At 37.0% G+C, this 23,903-nt stretch overlaps 1 protein-coding gene across 1 annotated transcript; it reads left to right on the plus strand.

Annotated features, from left to right (window-relative positions):
- Positions 1 to 374: 374 nt before the first annotated feature.
- Positions 375 to 3,025, plus strand: LOC103957224 (putative oxidoreductase TDA3). The gene is made up of 3 exons (XM_009369354.3): positions 375 to 1,272; positions 1,897 to 2,321; positions 2,705 to 3,025. Exons 1-2 carry the CDS (start codon positions 390 to 392, stop codon positions 2,277 to 2,279), a joined length of 1,266 nt encoding a protein of 421 aa, XP_009367629.2. The 5' UTR covers positions 375 to 389; the 3' UTR covers positions 2,280 to 2,321; positions 2,705 to 3,025.
- The last annotated feature ends 20,878 nt before the right edge of the window (positions 3,026 to 23,903 follow it).

The raw sequence follows: 23,903 nt of genomic DNA on the forward strand, positions 1-23,903 counted from the left end.
TAATCTTAGGTGATGAAGAAGAGACAGAACAATTCAGCTTATAATGTTTATACGGTTAAATGAAATCACGTAGTCATATTAAGAATCAATAATCCATTTCTTATAAGGAGCCAAGTATTATCCATATTTAAAATTCCACCACCTTCTTGAATTGGGGTTCTCATATTCATATTTGAGAATACGGTTAACCTGGTTTCAAAGCATATGGTTACGGGCTAGCAAATCTAGTTACAACTTTGGGCCTTGAAATTAGAGAAAATACCGAGCCCATTGGACTTCAACTGGGCCTCTCCTCCTCCTTCTCCCTTCTCCCGCTCTTCGGAGGGAAGTTCCCCGACTAAGCCCACGTGTCTGCACATTAGGAACAAACTAGTGACACGGTCACGGATATGGCGGTGCTGACTTCACCGCTTTTAAACTCACCACCGCAATCTTTTCCTCCATTCCTCCGACGAACTCGAACCTCCAAAACAACCGTCATCCGCTCATCGTCCTCCTCATCAGTATCATCACCGATGGACCCTCACCCTCCAAAACGAGTCGTCGTATGCGGCGGCGGCGTCATCGGCGTTTGCGCCGCTTACTTCTTATCCAAAAGAGGCGCCGCCGTCACCCTAGTCGAGAAATCCTCTGTCGCCTGCGCCGCCTCCGGAAAAGCGGGCGGATTCCTCGCCCTCGATTGGTGCGACGGTAAGCCCCTCGCCTCCCTCGCCCGCGCCAGCTTCCATCTCCACCTCTCGCTCTCTCAAGAGCTCGACGGCCCCAAATCCTACGGCTACCGACCCCTCACCACTCTCAGCCTCACCGTCTCCGAATCGGAGACTTCCAAACCCTCCGGAAAGTCCAATTTACCGTCTTGGGTCGACGGGCCGGCTCGGAGCCCCAGAACCATCGGGACCGCGGAGACCACGGCGCAGGTCCATCCCCAGCTCTTCACCAGAGCCTTAATTTCGAAAGCGGTTGAGGATTACGGCGTAGACGTGGTCATTGGGAAATTGGAGACTGTGGGAGTGGAGAACGGGCGAGTTAGCTCGGTGGTTTTGGAAGGAGGGCGAGTGATTGACTCGGACGCCGTCGTTTTAGCAATGGGGCCGTGGTGCGGGAAATTTGAGCTGTTGTCGTCACTGTTCAGAGTGTACGGCCTCAAAGCGCACAGCATTGTGCTGGAGCCGAAAGAAGCAGAGGCCATAACGCCTCATGCGCTTTTCTTGAGCTACTATCCGTCTCAGGGAGGGAAGCCATTGGACCCTGAAGTGTACCCCCGCCCCACAGGTACCAAAGTTCAAACCTTCTCATCAATTTCCTAATCAAAGTATCCGAATTTCGGTTTATTTGATTGAAATTTTAGGAGAAATTTGAATAGAAAGTACATGTTTTGATCACTTTTCTTATCTGGGTGTATTCCATTGTTTGAATTCATTTGATTAACGCAAGTAAAAAGTTTGCATTATGATCAATTTTCGTAATGCTCAAGTAGTTTGCTTGCGAACTAAGGTTTCGCAAACAAGACAATGGCTACCAGTTCTGAACCGTGCTCGAAAGTCGAACCCGAACGAGTAATTCTTCAACTCCCTCGAGTAGTCAAAACTTTAATAGCCGACAAAATTGGCTAGGTTACAAAGTTTCCTCAGATTAAATCATCAATCCAAAATATTGGAAGTGCTATTTGTTCAGAGTTAAGTAGAGTAAGAGCAAAGGAAATAATAAATGTAGAAAAGGTCACTGTAGATATAAACCCATATTTGTTTCATTTTGGGTTCATCCTTTTTCATCATACGTGGCTCCGATTCTGCGTCCGGAAAATGTTTTAACTTCAAAAGGGCTAATCTTGCATGAGCTTAATAAGAGCTTATTTTAAGTATAACTAATTGATTGATTGCTTGCATGAATTGTCAGGTGAGGTGTATGTGTGTGGAATGACAGCAGAGGAAGAGGTGCCAGACGATCCGGAGCAAATAGTGGGCAAATCGGAATCGATAGAGGTGCTGAAGAGGGTGGCAGGCACTGTGTCAAGCCATTTGAGGGGTGGACAGGCACAGGTGAAGGCAGAGCAAGCATGCTTTCTGCCATGTACTGATGATGGTGTGCCTGTGATTGGGGAGGTGCCTGGGGTTAAGGGTTGTTATGTGGCTACTGGACATAATTGTTGGGGGATTCTTAATGGTCCTGCCACTGGAGCTGCTGTAGCCGAGCTTGTGCTGGATGGGAAAGCTAGCATTGTAGACCTCAGTCCGTTTAGTCCGGCCAGATTTTGTGGGCGTAAAGGGTCAAGACGTTGATCTGCCATACAAGAGTGAGGAAGTTGTACTTCTATATGTAAGGTAAATATAGCTCCAATTTCATTTTTATCTGAAAGTGTCAAGCAGACAACATCCCCCATACTCTCGAGGTCGATTTTGCTTATCTGTTTTTGTATCCCTACTTCAATGATAGTGTATTAAAAACAAAAGCTTGAAAAACCGATTTACATCAGTGTCAAATGAACATATATTTTTAACCCATCGCTTGCATTTTTTATCAGCCTCAAAATAGTATCTGCATATGGATCATGGATGTAGAGTTTATGAATGGTGGAGTAGTTGAATCCTTTTGGTTAGGGAGGGGCTGTTTATATAGTTATGTGAAGTGTTTAAATCTAGGAAATTTCGATATGTCGATGGAGACCCTTTCTAATTTTGCAATGTGTTTGTTGTTCATCCTTCAGTTTGGAAATTCAGGCTTCAACCAAGTCTTTTGTGTCCTGTCCCGAAGTGCAGCTTGCTATACAATTAATTGCAGCGAGAAAGCAGCAGCAGTAGTGAGCCAGCAAGCAACTGGGCGAAGTCTGCATGACAAATAAGCAACAGTAAGCAACATGGTAGTTGGAAAAGTAGTTGGAGAGTAGTGTCAGGAGTTAGTTTGCTGTATGTTGTGTTATTCGCTGTAATTATTCCCTACTCTGTGAGAACATTGTAAAGTAATGGGATTACAACATTGCTCGAATAAACTATAAACTAAAAAAAAACTAAAAATCATGCATCCTAAATAACGTCGACCCCTTATCACTATTAAAAGTTATTGGATATTAAGTATATTGGTTTTTTAGCCAAAATGGTCTCTGAGATTTGCATAATTCAAAAATGGTCTTTGAGATTTGCATAACTCAAAATTGGTCTCTGAGATTTGAAATCAATAGAAGTGGTTTATGAGTTTGTCCACCATAAAAAATTGTAAAATTGGTCTGAGTTTGTCCTCCATGAAAAATTGTAAACATAACACCAAAGAAGAGCTCATCACAAGGTTTATTTCTATTTTTGTCCTAGTTGATTATGATTCGAAATTAGGGCCAAGAGGTCCTTCCAACAATACAAGGAGAGCGTTAATTGTTATTACTGAGGATTAACCTTTGTGTCTACAAATATTATTGACGTAAAATAGATATATATCTCTCGAGAAATGCTAAGGAAAGTCTTAAAAGTGAGACTCGTTGTAAACTTTTTGTCACTTTATGTTTTTGACACAATTTTCGAGCTAACATTATAAAAATTGTGCTAAAAACGTGAGGTGGCAGAGTCCAAAAGAGCAACTTTGGAAGTCTCCTTAGCTTTTCTCAAAACGCAATCACAGTGATGTTCCCTTGTACGCACGTAAGTGTCATGACTGAGTTTTGATTTCTGTGATACGAGGTAGAGAGAATCAAATGCAACCGAGATATCTAGTTTTTCTCTTTTTTGTTCGAAATATATAAGTTTTTCTTGCAATGCCATCAAACCCTTGATTTGGCGAGGAAAAGTGGGTGATATGTATATGACTCTGGCCTGAAATATTGGATTGGGCTGAAGGTGGATAATTCAAGATAGGGCTTAATTCACGGGTCAGTGATATGTTTTTTATGCCAGATGGTTTTCAAATATTCAATCCACGACGGATTTGGTCGAGTCCTACCAAGGAAGTCTTTTAAAAGACCGTAAAAAGGTGATTCGGCTGGGTTCTTGTTGAATTGTTTTAAGAATCAAAACTCGTTGTGATAAGATAAAGAATGTATGTAAAGCATAAAAGGACTAGGTTCAGAGTCCTAGTTCTAGTCGAAGTGGTCGAAACCTCGTGTAGAGTGGTTTTGGCAAGTGATAAGACAACGTTGATAATATCCATAGAGACGCCGATGAAGCATAGGTCTAATGGGACTCTACTTAGGCATACTTGGTCATCATGAAACTCACCCGTATAAATAGATGTGAATCTACAACGTGAAAAGGGCCTTCAACTCAACATACAAATGCTCTGCACAAAACTCGCTCTACGCGAACCTCTCTCATACTATTACAAAACCACTAACTTCCCTAACTTTGTCAACGCACCTTCAAAAACCACTAACTTCCCTAACTTCGTCAACGCACATTCAGTTTGGATTAACAACACTACGTTGACAACTAGTGACATCTTTAGTTTGGAGCAACATCACTATCTTGAGTTCGACTGATTTCCTACCTAAGTCTCTATCGAAGACGAGTCCTTGATTCTCTTGTTGAAAGATGTCGTCTCATTAGCCTCTCGGCAAGATTACCCAGTGTTCAACACATTGAAAGTCGAACCTTTATTGAACTTTGTAGAAACTCGCAACCTTATCTTCAGGTTCTAGGACCTAAGGTCGATGCGTGTTCCTTCCTCGCCCCTGATCATTTCTATATAGAAGTCAGCAGTGCGTTTGACACCACCACCACATTCATTTTACTTTCCAACTGAGCTCAGTGGTGAGGTGGCATGCCCACATTCACCATAACAACGTAGTTAGCTCATTAATTACTCAACTTGCGTACCCCCACAGACTATGTAGTTTTTAGGTTCAATAATGACCTGGGCCAATATTCTGGCTTAATAATTTGAGGGAACCCACATGGTGAGGAATGAAATAAAAACCATAAGAAGTCGTTGCGTGTTGACAACTTGACACAGTACACTAACAGATTTAGTACTTTATATATGCAATCCGACTCCCAAACATATTTACCGGAAAGAGAATCTAATTAGTATGAAAAACAAAACTAATGGTAAAATTCACATGAGATGATCAGACTCCCTCAGAGGATGACTTTATTCCCTAACAGATATGAATTTTGATTCCCAACAACAAATGACATAAACTGTATTAACTGCGTGACATAATCCAAAACCCCATATACCATATTTGTTAATCCCTAATATGCAGACAGAGGTTGAGACAAGGAGCAAGCAAAACCATGTTGCTTTTCATCAAATGGCACAAAGCTGATTTATCAAGTTAAATAACTCCTCCGCTGCTACTATTAGATCATTTTTAACGGAGATGTGTAAATGTAAGATGTAAAAGTTACATGTACATCTTATATTCACATTTAAAAAAAATGTAAATATGAGTTTTACTGTAATGATTTGATATTCCATCATTTGGAAAGCTTTTCGACCAACATAAAATGTAAAATGAGCCTACATTTTGCCTCTATATTTAAAATGCTCTTAGAATATTAAAGCAATCAATTAAATTAAGGACGAGGTGTGATGAGTTGTAGTGACTTTGTGCTCACGGGGTCGACTACTTCACTTATCGAAGCTTGACCACTTCATTTCCTGCCTCACTCACTCCGATGCTTTGATGTTCAATCTTCATTGTAAAATATATGCGTAATTTATAAGTGACAATGCACGTGCTGTTACAGCTTAGTTTAGTATTTCGATTGGATTCACATTCAAGTGGGCTGGTTATTAAATTGCCAGGTACATTCTTGCATCTTAGTCTTATCTTGTAATTTGGTTTGATGATCGAAACTGCTTGTCTTTTAGTCCAACTCAATGTTTTCACAGAATTATTATATGTTGAGAGAGTGAATATCACGTTAAGAGATCATTTCTGTATTTATATATATCGAGTTAGATTACTTTTTATATTGTCAATTGGTTTTATGATGGAACCTCAGCTTCATTTATGATATACATAGGTTAACTCACGTGCCGCCACATCATTCTATATATTTGTTCACATATTGGGCTTAAATGGTCCTATACATAAGGAGGCACATTGAGATGTGAATCCTAGATTAGAGAATTAAGAGAATTTTTCCATGTACTTGTAAGAAATTGGATTTTTTTTTTCATATTGTCAAATTGATTTTACGATGACACTTCAATTTCTTTTCTTATATTTTTAATAAATAGCTATAAGCAACTTCTAATTTCGTTATTTTTTTGTAAATAATCTTTGAGGAATTACCCCAAAATCGAATGATTACCAAACAATGTTGTAGAATGGAAAAGAAAAAGGAGAAGCATGTATAAGAGCAAGGTACAAAAGGAAACAATTAGCATTTCACCTTTTCCTTTTTTTTTTTTTTCATTACAACGTACAAATTGAAAAAACCTAGCAGCGCGGTCCCTCTTTTTCTCTCGTGCGAAGAATAAAAAGAGCACCTCACCGTCGATCCCTTTCTAAGGTCGAGGTCGGTTGCTTCTTCTCAGCAATTTCCTTTTTCATTTTCCTTTCTAGAATCTCAAGCCATGCCTTCGTGGATGGCTTGTTTCCTTGGCATTCTATCCCGCCACAAAGGGCTATCTAAATTGATTATTTTCTACCGATAAGCTCCAATTGAATCATAGGAATTACAAAATTGATGATAATAACTATAATGCCAAGGAAATTGTCGATTTGAGTCGTACATTATTAATTTTATTATTGATCTTGTTCAATTTATTAAATCTGATAATCGAAAATTAAAAACGGTATGTAAAAGATAAAAATAAGTATTTAAATAGCATCATCTTAAAATTTATGTTGGTTTCGGGAAAATAAAGGCAATTTTCTTTTATGTAATTTTTTTTTGGGTCGACTCTTTTATGTTCTAATAATTTGTTCAGTCAATTAAAAAATTCAAGTGGTGTTTGGTCAAATTTGCTTATAAGTATTTCTAAGAACTGGTTTACAAAGGCTACGCGTGGCAAAGACAAAGGCAAATCCAGTGCTAGCTGCCCTACCATGCATCTGAGAGTATCGCAGCGCCATACTTTAATAGCCCTCTATTAATTATTGTCATTGGACTGTTTTGCTGTCCAATCTTGCGATTTATCTGTCTGTCCCTCTCAATCAGTTGCCACATGCATCGTCTCATGTTTAACTGTTTTTTTTTCTTTTCAACCAAGTGGTAAAGTAAATTTTTAACTCTTTTGATGATTTGCAGATCATTTTTGGTGAAACAGTGGCAAGTGATAGAACAAGCATCGTAGTCTCTCTATGGAAGGTGATGTCAAAAAATATTTAACCTTTTATTTTTCTCAAAGTTTGAGAACAATTTAAAATTCTTAGCTGGTAAAATATGGACTCGGTTTCTCTGCCCTTTCAGTCTTCATATATTTTCATTATCTCTTATTTTGTGCGATCACGGTTAAATTATGTCAACATTTTATATTGATTTTTTTTTATAGAAATAATAAGACAAAAAATAATACTGATATAAAATGTTGATGTAACTTAACCGTGACCGCACAAATAGAAGAAGATGAGAATGTATGGGAACTGGAAGGGCAGAGAAGCCAGGTCTGTAAAATATATGACTTACATGTAGCGTTGTGTTATTCATCCTCAACATCAAAGTTGTCAAGAACTCTGTAAAAACAAGTCACATGCTTCTGAGAAGACATTGTGTTGGGGAGATCTGCATCTCAAATCCACCTCTTTCTACAGTACTATTGTGCAAAGTCGAAGTTTAAGATTAGACTTTAATTAAGGATGATTTAAGGAATATTTTTGTCTATCACCCTCAAGTGATAGTGATGTTTATCATCCTATTTATCATCGTTAGATGAGTTTAAATGTTGAGATCTACGTAAAGGATAGACACAAATCTTAAAATTTAAATTCATCTAGTGATGATAAATAGAGTGGTGAGAAAATGCACCAATGATTTATGGGTTCTAATCCACTTGATGAAGGCTAGCTCTAATAACAATAGAACTCAATTGATACCATAGAAAGCAAGTGGCCCTTTACCATAGTAATGGTAATGAGTGTTGCACTTGCACCACGGCATGAGTTCGAACCCCATCGACTTTCTAATCTAACATTTTATCTAACAAATCAATCGTTTGAAAAAAAAAAAAAATATTTTGATACCATACAAAGACTCTTTATTGACTTGAGCACCAAAAAGCCTTTTATGGACGCTTCTATAATTATGATTATCTTTCTTTGTCTTGCAGAGTTTTGTGGCATTATGATTGCTTAACGCTCTTAACAACCTTTGATATTGATAATTAAGAATATTTATATATTGTCTTGATTATCAATATCGAAGGGTTTGAGAATGAGAAATACTTATCTGTGCTCGAGTGATGACAATTATTGTTACGTATTGAGCTTTGTAAGAATAATTTTCTCATCACTTGATTCCATGTAATTTTTTTTTCCCGAAAAACGCTCAATTATACTAAGTTTAGCATCTATTGCCTTTATCGGTGTATTATGAGCATGGTTGGATGCAGATTGTCCTTTTGAAAAGGTACTTGTTTGGTATCTTTCTAAACATGCATGACCATATCTCCATCTTCAACAGTTTTTTCTACTGTAGTATAAGTTTCTTGCTTTTTATCATAAAGAAAAAGATCAATACTTTGGAGCTTTTCGAATCATTTTATTCATTGTATGTACAAAGAGGTATGGATCTTAAAGTTCAAGGAGCAAAAGGAGCCTTTTTTTTTTTTTAATACAACAGAGAGATGTAAGAAAATGGGACCATATATATAACCCTAATATGAAAGCAGGTACTTTAAGGCTGGTTTCAGATTGTGGTGTTAAAAAAAAAAAAAAAAAAAAAAAAAAGCTTGTTACAAAAAATGGGAAAATTTGAAATAGATCGAATTTTTAGTGATTTTTGACATTTGAAATAGATCCAATTTTTAATTACTTTGGACCCATATCAAAAGACCCCTTAAAAAATCTAGAATATTAAGGGTTGGTTTGGTATTACTGTGCTTTGAAAAAAAAAACTGTTTCTGCTGCTGTGAGAATAAACTCATTTTTGCTACTTCACGTTTTCAGCTTTTTTTCACCCAAAACTATGAAAATAATCTGTTTTTAAGTGTTTACCAAACACTTTTTTGAACTCTATTTTTTTTTATACCCACTTTTTATAAAAGCATCTTAGTACCAAACCAGTACTAAATGAATTTGTTAAAATAAAATAAAAAAGTTTTTTTTTTTAATTTTTAAAATGTTGTCAATGACAGTAAAAAAACATAGAAAAGCAGAAGTATGGTCTACTATACTTCTAAAAGAAGTGTTTTTTTTTTCCTCAAAGCATTGTAATTAGTGCTCATATGATATTCATACCATGTTTTTGTACCACATTTTCATACCGTCTTAGGTGACATTTGATGTGGACAACCACATCATTTGAATTAATTAGATTTTTAAATTTAGTTCATTATTTAATAAACTAATAATTAAGAAAAACTAGTTAATTAAATGTTGATTGTGGTATACGAGGAGTCTTTCTCTTTCCTTTCCTTGGGTTTTGCAAATTTTTCAAATAATATGGTTGTCCACATCAGATACCACCTAAGGTGGTATACAAATGTAGTATAAAAACATAGTATGAATATCATTACTCTTTAATGAAATATGATATGGATCACCTACTCTACTTTGTTGATTAATTTTTTCCATATATAAAAAGCCAAAATAGTCAGTAAATGAAGCTATCCTCGCAGTTAACAATTTTAGAAAGGAGAAAACAGGTAATAAAAATTGAATAATGCTTGGCTCCTCCACGATGAGGAGGAACTTTCTTCAAAATATATTGTCGTCGATTTATAGAATTTAGTGTTTATGATTAAAATCGTTTATGTTAAAAATCACTATCTAAAAATAATTTCGGTAAAAAATCAATTAGACCCAATGTCGTTTAATCAATCATCTGTAGCAAATAGATAGAGAGTTTATAATGCTTTTACTAATTCCAACCATCTGCTTTTATACAATTCAAAAACTAAATCATCTCATATTTTATTTATTTTTGGCAGAAATGATCTTTACATCTTATTTATCTTATAAACTGTTCTGATCTATATGCATGAAGTTCTAAGAAACAACCACGAAATACTTTAAGAAGAAATTTCACCTCATTATTTGAGGAGCCAAGATTATTCTAAAAAAGATTGGATGATGATGACTGAGATTACTTAATGCATCTGCGTGGTAAAGATTAATTAGCTTTTGGATTAATACTCGATTGAAGTAGCTTCCTTAGTGCAGTGGAGGACCAAAACGCAGACCCAAGTATTGCCTGGTGCCAATATAGTTATAACTAGCAATAGTGCCCGCGCGTTGTTCCGGGTCTTAAAACTACTGGATGTAAAAGAAGAAAATAGGCAGTACAAACTTGTAATGGATAGTTTGTAATTAACAGGTTTTTAGTATGTTCATGCTATTTAAACACAGAAAATATAATAAGAAAAAGAAGCAGAGTGTTGACAGAAAGTGATACACTAAAATTTCAACACAGTCGACTATTACATATATATAAATTAACAAAATGCAAACCAAAACTAACCAATTCAATTAGATAATACTGCAGATTTCATAGGTATTTGTTAAGCTGTAAGCTTAAGGCATTAAATTTATGCAAACACGTTAATTATGTGCGTAATCTATCATAAATCAAATGTAAACAAAATATGAAAAAATAAATGGGTAAATATGCTTTAAAATCAGTTCACAAAAAAGGGAATTAACATGCCATCATAATTTTTCATACTGCTATTTTATTTCTTAGGTCTCACCTTCAAGTGTTCTAAAATCGTGGAAGGTGTTGCCTATGTCCTTTACTTTGCAAAAATGAAACGTGCAAAACAAATAGCCAAATGAAACCTGTAATCATGAATTTTAGAAGCATCAGAACCATAATAACTTGTTGTTTCATACACCTTAATTCCCTTAAGGAAATAAACTTTGAAAGAAATGGAGCAACTCGAAAACAGCAACTAATATTTCTGACGAAAAACCTCTTTGCTTACCAACATAGAATATATATTAAGGTATACGTTACAACATTTGGTTATCGGCAGTAGAAACTCAAAACACTCTTCAGTAAAAAACATTTAAACATCTAAAAAAGTCATTATTATCCATGTAATGTGAGACTTAAACTTTTTAATGCATATTTCCAATATGTATCAATTGTTTTATTTTATATGATAAAATTTTAATCAATTTAATCAAAAAATTCTAATCTAACTTGATATAATATATATGTCCCCAAGGATTGATCATATTACCAATTATCAAATCACATTCTCTGTTTCTCTCTCTAACATTTTTCTACTCAGTTTCCAACTCATTCTAATTTTTTTTTCCTTAGCCAATTCTTCAAATTGATGTAGCAAGAAAGATTAAACACCAGCTGAAAAAAATAATAATAAAACAAAGATCGATCTCATGCACTAAAAAAACAACAAAGCATTAACATAATAATAACAACATATCAGGGGCACCAGCAGAAGTGGCAGATACTAAAAAAAACAACAAATAGTAAAAAAAGAAAGTAAGCAGGCAATCTTAATTTCCAAAAAAATTTATAAAATAAATAAATAAATAAAAAGAGAGGAGAGAAGAAAGACGAACATCCACAGTCGGCCTCAGAAGGAGAGGAGATGTTGGAAGCGGCGGGGAGGGAGGCGGCTCTTGTGATGTTCAAAACGACGCCAAACGGAGCATTGCTCGTGAAGACCACAACTAACCCAAAACAAAATTATTACAGTTTCATCCAAACTAACAAAACTACAGAATAAAAACTGAAAGATAGTAGTTATGAATCACACCTCAGTTGTATAAAATTTATTTCCCAACGATCTAAAGACAATCGACGCTTAAACGGAGAAGAAAACAGGAAACAGATCCGGCCAAGATTCGCGAATCCCAGACAAAGACGAATGCAAAAACCGTGAAATATTTGCTCCCCGATTGCAACTCTAGAAATAGAACCAATTTTATGAGGCTGGACAAAACACCCACAACTCCAGTTTTAAAAGATGCAAAACCCTCATCAAATCAGAGACCAAAAATAAGTTTCCTTAAAACACGAAAAGCAGGAACTTTCCCCCAATATTTTTCGATGCAGGGACTACAATATTTAAGAAGAACAAACAATCGCTGAAGAACACAGCTAGACTACTCTCGAACTTGAAGCCGAGATATCAACAATGACGGACGCGTGGAAAGAACGGGCAAAACTGTCTTTCCACTGTACGAAGCAGGCAACAAAGCGGGAGAGCGAGGAGAAACCGAGGGGCAAAAACGTCAGCTCACTGGTCATCCACAGTACCAACCCCTACGGGTTTTAGTATATATGATTCCATGCCAAGTTCACAGCCTTAGTTTGATATTTCAGAAAAGTAGTCCCAAAATGAGATGTGGTGGTCCGGCTGAGCCTGTTCATCATCAAAATGTGGACAACTTGGAGCTGATAGCAGACTTCTTTTGCAATATTGTCATCAATTGTTCATTTTAAAGTTTATGCCTCCAATAGCTGAATTTTATGGAATCGATTTAATGTTATTGTGGTGTTTTGATCTAATAATACAATATTATGTGTAAGTTTCTCTTAACTTGACTTTGCATATTGAACGTAAAATGCAGCCTGATGGATATCCCTTTTATTGCAATTCACTCTCCTCAAAGTGCCTCAATGCTTGACCATCATCAGAAAAAAAATATTATATACAACTGGGAAGAAAATTTTATCATGTGATGGAAGTTGTAGCTATAAGGTGAGATATTCTCACTGTTCTAAAAATCCCCGACTAGGGCCATCGCCCCAATTAATGCCTAGGTGTTTGAAAATTAAGAAAGGGCACCTAGACCTACTGAGGCGCCTGCCTAGGCCGTCCAGACGTGCCTAGACACCAGCCTAGGTTGAGACTTACTTAGACAGAAAATAAATAACTTTCATTTTGCATTTTATATTTTCAATAAATTTTAAGAGACTTGTTGAATACTTAAGGGAACACACATTATATGCTTGTTCCATGTTTTCATTATGGTCCAATATCTAATATATATATATATATATATATATATCATTCTATTTTGTAGTTTATAATGAAATCATTTATATTTTAAGTATAAACAGATACTTATTTACACAAAATATAATAGATTTAATTAAATCCGCCTAGACCCCACCTAGCTACCTAGGCTCTAGATCCTAACTCGCTGCTCGACTAGCACTTAGCATTTTTTAGAACCTTGGATATTCTCTAAGTTAAACAACAAAATCTCCCAAGAATAACCTATATATTGTAACCATGTTAATAAATGTGGATGGTACCCTCGATAATATTGAATTGTGAGAAAGTAAAACCTATTCACCTTGGTACCCTCCAACCGTATATACTTGGCTACCAGTCAAAATTGCACCGGAACTTCTCAAAACCAATAATTAATGATTTTTGTGAAAGTATGTCAGTAGATATTAGAATCATTGTTCATGATGAATTTAGTACCTATATTTCAGAGCCCGACTCAATACTTTGAGGTTTTATATTAGTGAGTATGAGAATCGTTACTCACAATGAATTTTGACATTATATTTCACAGTTCGGCTTAATACGTCAAGGTTTCATATTAGTATGTACGAATTGTTACTCAAAATGGATTTCGTATATTATATTTCAGAGTTCGGATCATCGAGTTTTCATATTAGTACGTATGAATGAATCTACTCAAAATGAATTGTGTGCTTTATATTTTAGATGCATTGTGATTTCATATTAGTATGTATGAGAATCGTTACTCACAATAAATTGCGTAAAATTATATTTCAGGACATGACTCAATACATAGAGTTTTCATATTAGTACATATGAGATCATCATTACTCAAGGTAAATTTTGTACTTTATATTTTAGAATTTAGCTTAATATGTCGAATTTCTATGTTTGTACGTATGAGAATCGTTACCCATAATCCCTACCTTATATCTTACAATCCAACTCAATGCAAGATAGAATGTAGAGTAGTACTAGAAATGATGTACATATGAGATCAAAGGATGGATACACGCACGGGGGGAACCAGAACCGAAATAAGCTGCCCTTATTGGGCGTGGTAGAAGCTTACTCTATGGTTGGTCTAAAAGAGGTGTTCCACATCTCACCATATCGATTATGATTCGTATTGCCGAAAGTGTGGGCCCCTGCCATGTAACGTTGAATGAAATAGGTGGTCGGATTCCCTCTCTACAATCCTTTTAATATGAGAGGCCTGGCCACCCCATCGCTCTCTTGAGGAAAGCTAGAAAAGACCTCTAATCCTCCCTAATTTAAGCTACATGGGCCAATCACCTAACTTGAGCCGGGAAGTCAAACTGACCCAACCCTCCAAAAAAGGCCTTATTGTGAGGTAAGAAAGATCAAACTTAAGATTCTTAGTGCAATGCACAGCCTCTAAGTTCGTCTTACATCTTCGCTTAGGCTATCTCGTGAAGATCGACACTCGAAGGCTTGAAGAGCATCCCATTAAAATGGAAGTCGTGGAGACGATAAACTCGCCAGTCAGGTACACCGTGAAGGTGACTATAATAGATCGGGAGGTTACAATTCTAGTTGCCTCTATATGGTTTAGTATCAAGGTGGTTCTGTTTTCGTTCCTATATATATATGGGTCCGTGCAGCATTTCCACGATATTGTTATGATCAATTAATGGGACTTTGCCGGAAAGTGTTCTTGCCTCTATCATTAGCTCGGGTAGTCTGATTTTAATAGGAACAGTTGACAATTGAATCCAATTGTGATATCCCGTCCCTAAAATTATTATTTTATTTTATTTTTGGCGTATTTCAAAGATTTGATTGGAATAAGTTCTTTATTTCTCCAAATTTACAAAAAACGAAGTGAGGGATACTTTAGTCATTTCTAATTTTCTCGACCTTTTCAGTCAACTCTTGAATTGATTAGGTAGAGTTCGATTCCATGAGCGTGTAGGCGTAAACGGATCTTATTTTCGAGTCCGAACGAAGAAGTTAGAGTCGTTTGAAGTTGGTGGCATTTTGGTAATTTTACCAAAATGCTATAATTGGAGTGAAACCTCCAGAAAAGGGGGAGGTTTTCTGAAAATGGGAAGGGGGAGCTGCACTAACCCGTTTTAGGGAGACTTGGACCCATAAACCCACCAAACTTGACCCATTTGTATCTTCTTCATCCAAGCTCCGTTTTGGGTAATCTCAGTGTCCATGGAAAGCTCTTGACGAACCCTACATCTTTGTGATGTTAGATTTCCCAATTTCTTTTCCATCTTTTCAGTTCGAGGTCACAAAGTCCACGAGTTTTCCGGCGATTTTATCATTTTTTCGGCAATTCCGGCAACCCTTTCCTTCGAGTGAGGTATGAAACTTCATCTACTCTTCATAATCTTCAAGTTGGTATGCTTAGTTTGTGCTTTCGTATTCATTTTAGAGTTGGGTGTTTAGAACCCTAGAAATCCGGTTTTCCCCGGTGAATTTGAACAGTTTCTGGTTAGAATTTATCGTCGGCCTAGTTGTGAAACATGTTTCCCTTGTTGAGCTCTAGCTACCACGTAAATTTGAGCTCATCTAGTTAATGTTGAAAATTCGGGGTTTCTAAACCCTCTATCTTAACTACCACCGCATGTGGCAGCGCGTGGGATCGTTCACGAGTGTTGTCTAGGTTTTAAATACCTTCTAGTGACCCTGTGAACCTATGTCTAGCTCGGTTTCCAAAGATTCAATTGTTTGGTGTGGTGATCAATTTGGACCGCCACTTGTTTGTGTGATTGACGACAATCCGACCGTGGGATCATAAAAAAATTTTAGTATGTTATTCTAGATGCATAATGTGGACTTTGGGAAGTTATGGATCATAAATCCGATGTGCGGATCTTCAAGATCGAATTACGTAGAGTGGTGGACCCTATCGTTGACCGAGAGTTGAATGGTGGTCAACATGTCTCGATACGTTCTAAATAATAAAATTAGTACTATGGGAGACCTAAGTCAAGTCTAATGGGCCTACATTGGTTAGAGAGTGACTTGAACATATGTGATATTTTTATTACCTTGATTTCTTATATTGGTTTCATATGTGAATTTGACTTGGTTTTATAATGTGATTCTATTGAATTGTGATTATATATATATATATATATATATATATTTAGTCATAGACCTATGTTTATTAAACATGATTTGGCTTGTGTACTGATGATGATCGTGATATGTGATTTGATGTGCATATTCGAAAGGTGGTTGATTTACATAGATGGTATGATATGATGAAATGTGAGTGACTTTAATATATGTGAATATGAAATGGTTTTATAATCATGTTTCCTATAAATTGTTAATTTTTATATTTAGCCGATGATGTAGTTATATGAAGTGGGATTTGACGTGCATATTGGAAATATGGTTTGTTTTGTATGATTGGCTTGATTTGATGAAATGTGAGGGCTAGTGGTGGACCGTTAACCCATTTTCATGGGGTTTGTTGCTTCAAAACATGTGTCAATGCTCGTTTCATTATTTCATTTCTTGTTTCGTTGAGCCTTTATAACTTGAGTAACTTGATTCATGTGTTGTTTCATTGATTGGTGGTTATGCAATGTACTCCGTGATTCCGTTAAGTGATGGTCTGGAATCGTATCCTGGTTTGGATTCCGTTGAGTGATGGTCCAGAATCGTATCTTAGTTTGGGTTTCGTTGAGTGATGGTCCGGAATCCCTCTTACTCCGCGATCCCATTGAGTGATGGTCCGGGATTGTATCCACCTTAGTTCGTTGAGTTTAGTTTGAGATAGTTGCAAAGGTGTAGGCTTTGGATGAACTGTGTCACCCTAATTCAACTTTCATTGTGTGTATGCGAATATGGGTGTGAGATGTTATGGTTGTTTCAAATGAACTTTTGGATGTCTAGGTGACTCCTTCAGAGTTTTCAAAAGTTTGGTATTGATTTCTTATGAAAGATTTATATTTAAGGTTTATATATTGTGATTGATGGCTGGTTTTATTATTGTATCACATGCTTATTTTATTGTCCCTCACCCGAGCCTCTCAGCTTATCTGAGTGCCTGATTTGCCAGTGCACCAATTCCATAATATTGGCATTGACTTTACATATGACAAGTCTGGGTAGATTATGAGAAACCGCTTGATATTTTGGTTCCGTTGAGTGGTCCAGAACCCAATGTTGTTGGATTTCGTTGAGTGATCCGGAATCCTTGCTCTTATTCATTCCGTAAGGTGATCTTAGAATCCTAAATTCGAGTAGATGGGAATTACCCACAATAGATATTGTGAAAATAAATTAGAATTACCATGTTATTATTCATAACCCAAGTAGGGAATTATGTAGAGTTCTTTAATTAAATTCATGAAATGATATGTTATCTCACTGATTGATTAACGTAATTAAATATTAATATTGTGCTTCGTGATTCCTTGATATGTTACAAGCTATGTATTAAGATATAATGTTGGAAGCTTAATGATTGGTATGATGAAGTGAAATGTGATTTGACTTGTGTATTGGAAATGGTTGTGACATGTGATTGAAATGCATATTGAATTGCTTGGGAGATGTGAGGTCTAGTAATTGACCGATAACCCATTGTGATGTGGATTTGTGCTCGATATTGCTTCGTTTCGTTGAGTTTTCATGAATTGAGTAACTTGAATCATGTCTTGTTCCTTCGAGCCGTTGTTATGCTTCTTGGACTTCCGTTCAATTCGGTTGAGTGGTCTGGAACTAAGTTCTGCTTGGATTCCATTGAGTGATAGTCCATAATCCTTTCTACTCTGCGATTCCGTTGAGTGATGGTCCGGAATTCCCTTTGGTGCCTTGATCCGTTAGGTGGTCCAAAATCCCCTTTTCCAAAGATGTAGTCTTCAGCCGAATTGTGTCACTCTAGCCTTGCATTCTGACGTGTTGTATGTCTTATTGATGATGTGATGGTTGGCATTATTGATTGATGTGATTATGGAATGACGTTGGATATGAGTGTGGTTATTATAAGTATTTTAGTTGATTAATATTTCTAGAGAATAATATGTACTTTGTTAATTCTTAAATATGTTACACGTTATGAAATGTGATTTTATGTGGGAAACGTGATGATTCATGCGATGGATGAAGTGGAAATGTAAATCGTCATGTGGGATTGTTATGTTGGATATCATTGTTATTGTTATGATTAGACTTGTTGATAAATGTGGCTAGAGAATGGTATTGTACATCGTTGGTTCTTTGAAATGATATATGTTGTGAATTGCGATATCATGTTGCGACATAATGACCTATATATTGATGAAGGGGAAACCATGATTTTCAGGTGGGTTTGTTATGTAACCCTGAGTCTAGTAATTTCATGCTTGTCAAGTTCTATTGATTGATTGAGAAATGTTATGCCTTTGGACTTAATCGGACTGTGATATATGTCAATTATTGTGCATGACGAACTACGAATGGCTTGATCCCTGTTTAGGGTACGTAGGCAGTCTAACGGGTAGGTTAGATGCAGCCATAAAGCATACGAAAAATTACTATGCGATTCGATTATTGGGTTGTGCTTTGCCTATATCCCAGAGGCGGGGTACGATAGATACGGATTTTTTGGTGACGTCACGTGTCAATTCTGGACGTATGTCGGGATTGGGGCATGACACCGATTTTTCTCATTATTTTTGTGTCCGTAATAATGCAAAAAAAGGCTCGCCTCCAAGTTGTTCAAGAATCTTGGCGTTGAGTTTCTCGACCCTTTGCCTAAGGATTAGTGTCATTGGACACCTGTCATTTGGGAGATTTAGGTCTCTAGCTTATTTTACTCGAGCGTTAAACTGGCAGCAGCAATATAATAATCCAAAAACCCTTAAAATAAATACAAATGGTTTTGCAAAGTCAATCTAAAAGGGGAAAAACTTCGGCAACTCCCAAACCCCACCTACATTTCATGCAACAAAAGATAACACAAGCACCCAAAAATTCTCAAATGATCAGTAGTTCAAAGAGAGACTTCATATGGAGGATAAGTGTAGGCATTCTGTTTATGAGAAATGAAGCAGCAGCACATGCATGAAACTAGAATTTTGAAGGTAAGGAAGCTTGTTGTAAATGTGTAATAGTTGTCTCTACAGTATGTTGATTTTTTGTCTCAGCCAACCTATTTTGTTTTGGGGTATAAGGACATGATTTTTTATGAACAATGCCTTTGGTAAGAAGAAAACTTTGAAACTAAGTACTAATATACTCCCCACCCCCATTGCTTTGTAAAATTTTCACATAAGCAGCAAAATGATTGGAAACAAATGCTAAAAAGGTAACAAACACATAGGACATTGCAGCTTTATTATTCAATGGAAAAATCCATGTATATCTTGTACATTCATTAATGAAGGAAACATAATACTTGTAACCTTATATAGACATACTAGGTGAGGGACCCCACACATCAGTGTGAATTACTTCAAATGGAGTAATAGACTTTGAAGCAATTACAAGAAAATGTAGTTTGGTAAACTTGCCTTGCAAGCAAGGTTTACAATTATGAGATTGAGAATTACAAGAAAAATGTATACGAGATTTACTAAGCGCTGCAGTGACTATAGAGTGTGCAGGATGGCCTAATCGACAATGCCATAGAAGAGACTTTTTGCAATTAGAGTAGAAACATAAGAAGTAGACCTTTGTGGTTTAAATATAGGAAGTGGATAGACAACGTTATTACTCAGCCCTTGGAGTAGCATTCTCTCGGTGACCTTGTCCTGTATACAAAGAGAAACATCATCAACTATACATCGACACTTATTATCTTTGCACAACTGATTCATGGATAATAAATGCTGAGACAATTTTGGAACATGCAACATAGAGTTCAACTTGAAATTATGTGACATAGTGGGAAGAGAAGATAAACCAATATGTTTGATAGCTAGACCTTCACCACTAGCACTTGTCACAGTGCCATTGCATGGATAAGGTGTTGCCATGTGCAACTTTGATAAATCTGAGGTCATATGGTTGGTTGTTCTAGAGTCAAGAAGCCAGGAATCCTGTTAAGGAACTGATGATGATGTACCAGTACATGCCTGCATAATAAGTGAAGTATTGGACTAAGACATAGCAGAGGGATACATCTGAGGCATGGCAGAAGATTGAAACTGTGAACTATAAGACTATGAAATCATGTTCTGTGGAGGACAAAATGGATTCCACACAAAAGCTTGACCATATTGCCCATTATTTATTGAAGCATACATAGGTGAAGAAACACCTTGAGAAAAATGCCTTGTTAATCATAGAGAGGGCCTGTTCCGATCAAAAAATGTTGCAGCAACGTGACCAACTCTGTGACATATCTAATACCCATGTTGAAAGCAGTTCAAGGTAGAATGACCTTTGAAATCACAAAATTGACAGATTTGATTCGGATTATAAACCTGGGACATAGACTGTTGTGTGCCATTTTGCTGAAAGAAATTGGATACATCATAAAACTAAGGCTTAGCATAACCTCCAGGACCGTTATACTGTCCTCCAGAGTTGTTACCATAAAATTTCTTCCCTTTTTCCTTTGTCTTTGCCTTTGTAATTACTGCCCTGAAAGTTGTTGTATGAGCCAAAACTATGTTGAGTGACAAACGTCATGGGAACATTAGTCATATATGGCATAGGTAATTGTTGAAATCCTTGAGGCACTTGCTGAAAACCTTGAAGAGACATAGGTGACAATGGCATAAACGGCAGTGAGGAAATAGGAGTGCCAGTAAAACCTTGATTCATTTGTGATACAAACTTTGTCCCTGATGAACCCTCATGATCAGAACTAGATCCAGAGGCTTAAGTATACATAACAGACATTAAAGGAATATGTTTAGCAGCTTCATCCAGAGTTATTTCCTTTGCCTTCAATTGGGATCTCAATTCTTTTAGTGAAACAAGGTTCTCCCTTCCACGAATGACTGCCTTGATAGTATTATACTCACTTGGTAGACCTCTCAGTGCCACAATGACAATGTCCTCATCAGAAATGTTTACACCAGCAATAGCTAGTTGATCTCTAGACTCCTTGATCTTTTGAAGATATACATCAATAGATTCAGATTCTTTCTTGATATTTTGCAAGTCAATCTTCAGTTGAGCAATACTAGTTCTAGTGACACTGGAAAAACGTTCTTGAAGATTCATCCACATCTCTTTGGAACTCCGACAACCAATAATACATGACAAAGTAGAAGGGGACAATGTAGCAGAAATCAAAGTCATTAAAGCTTTGTCATGAATTTTCCATACTTTGTATGCATCAAAGACATGGTGATTGTTATCAATTATCAATAGTTTCTTTCTTAGAATCAAGATCAACAAACTTATCAAGACAGGGGATAAAACCATTTACCAAACCAGCAATTCCATTTCCTTCCAATAGTAGTTTCATTTGAAAATTCTAGGTAACATAGTTGGAATCATCAAGTTTCATCGTGACAATATTCCCAACACTCGGAATTAAAGACAAAATAGGTGATTGTGTACAAGCTAATTGCACAAAAGTCACCATAGCTCTCAGTAAGGTGAATGTAAAGCTTCAACAATCTTGAGACAATTGTAATACTCAAGGACGACACACAACCACAATTAAATCCACTAGCAACAACAACGACAAACCAGTAATTGCAAAAATCAACAATCTTGAGAAGACGAAACATGAAACCTCCAAATCTTAGGGTTACAGATTCTCAGAAAAACGGAGCTAATGCCCAAAGCAAATACAATGAGCAAAAAAAGGTAAAAGAATCAACAACACTTGATGCACGAAGGCGATCACGAATCCAGCAAGTCAACCGACAGAAAACCAATCAAGAAGGCACAGACAACCGAAAGCGAACAACAAGCAAAAACCAAATACGTAACCAGAGAAGATGAAAAACAGATGACCGGAGGCGTCACAAAACACCAATCACTAGCAGAGAAAAGAAGCAGAAGCACGAAGGATCATCAACCAGAGGTGTGAGCCACTTCCAGCGAGGATACCATGACAACAATGTAAAACCTCAAGAGAGATAAAGTAGAAAGGGAAAGGTTGTTACAAACTGAATGATTTCTTTTGGGTAAATTACACAGAACTACCTCAACTATTGGGTTATTAACAATTTCATAACTCGTCTTTAAAAAGTTTCAATGTCATACCTCATTTATGAATTTGTTACAATTTCATACCTTCCGTTACTTGTCTGTCAATTCCTCCGTTAAATGCTGACGTGGCTTAAGGCGTGACCCATTTTTTATTAAAAAATTCATTGAATATTAAAAAAATTAATTAAAAATATTTTAAAAAAATAAAAATAAAACCTCAACCTTCTTCTTCCCTGCTCCCATCTTCCCTCAACCCAAAACCCCAGCTCACCCAAAACCAGAACACCCCCCCCACCCCACCAAATCCCCAAAACCAAAAACAAATCACAAATCCCCCCAATTTTCAAAATTTAGAAACCCACAAATTCCCCCAATTTTCAAATTCAAATCCCGATTCTCCTAAAAGAAGAAATTTTGCCCCTCATTCGTCGTCGTTGCCGCACCCCACCCAGCTTTCACCCCCACACACTCGCGATCCCCCTCCTTCCAATTGCACGCCCAGATCGTCGAGCTCGACTAGGCTATCATGAGCAGTCTGGGGTAGCCGGCATCAGCCTTCGGATCCGGTTCTTCTGGACCGCACCATCAGGGTTCGGTGCTCGCCGCTTCTGGCTCACTTTCACGGCACTCTTCCTTTTCTCCCTTTGCTGCATGATTTGGGATTTGTTTTTGGGGAAGAAAATGTGTGAGAAAATTTATGAGGAAAGGGAGAAAGAGAGAGAGAGGTTGTGGGGGAGGTGGGGGTGGGGTTCTGGGTTTGGAAGGAAGGTTTTGGGGGGCGTGGGGGGGAGAGGGGACAAGTCGAAAGGGAATATGGGAAGGGGATGGGGATTTTTTTGGAGGGGGTAGAAGGGTGGGGAAGGGGATCTAGGTGTGGGTGTGGGTTTGGATTTTTTTGTTTTTTTGTTTTTATTTTTTAATATTTAATTTTTTTTTAATAAAAAATGGGTCCCGCCTCATGCCATGTTAGCATTTAATGAAGGAATTGACAGACAACTGATGGAAGGTATGAAATTGTATCAAATTTGTAGATGAGGTATGACATTGAAACTTTTTAAATACGAGGTATGAAACTGTTAATGACCCAATAGTTGAGACAGTTTTGTGTAATTTACCCATTTCTTTTTATTCAACTTGTATAGAATAATTACAAATCTTGGTATTTATACACCTTTCTACTAACTAACTAAGACCACTACCAATAATACATAGACACTTGTCATAATCCTATGCACTCATAATTTCATCAACTCTAACACTTTCTTGCCACCTGGAATTCGGATGACGAGATGTCAAGCTCATGGAGAGGCGTCGTTTGCGCCTCGCAGCCGACGAACTCATCAAAAAACTACCCACGGGTGGTAGTTTGAATCTTCCCAACTCTCAGCTTCTGGGTTCGTTCCCTGCCAACCTTGGCATGATCGAACACCTTCAAAGTCTCGATCTTTCCAACAATTCCCTCAACGGTCGCTCCCACAATCGCTCTTCAATGCAACAAAAGTTCGGGTTCTTGATTTGTCGTACAATTTGATCTCCGGGGAGCTGCTGAACGTGGTGTCGCAGCTAACCAACCTCCAGAGTTTCAACCTCTCTGTCAATGCCTTGGCGGGAAAATTGCCCACCAATCTGTCTTCTCTACACTCTCTAACGATAATTTATTTGAAGGATAATTACTTCTCAGGCGGTTTTCCGAGCAGGAATCCATTCACATGTTGGATCTGTCTTCGAATCTAATCAACGGCTTTCTGCCGTATGATTTTGGCACC

Source organism: the organism of the source record quoted next, unplaced genomic scaffold, assembly GCF_019419815.1.
Source record: "Pyrus x bretschneideri cultivar Hongxiangsu unplaced genomic scaffold, Pyrus_bretschneideri_v1 Contig8, whole genome shotgun sequence".
In the NCBI taxonomy this organism is placed as follows: domain Eukaryota; kingdom Viridiplantae; phylum Streptophyta; class Magnoliopsida; order Rosales; family Rosaceae; genus Pyrus; species Pyrus x bretschneideri.

Excerpts from the sequence above, each read along its gene's own strand:
- LOC103957224 (XM_009369354.3), top strand. The coding sequence starts at position 390 with ATGGCGGTGCTGACTTCACCGCTTTTAAACTCACCACCGCAATCTTTT. Across the intron at positions 1,273-1,896 it reads AGTGTACCCCCGCCCCACAG|GTGAGGTGTATGTGTGTGGA; the intron begins GTACCAAAGTTC and ends ATGAATTGTCAG.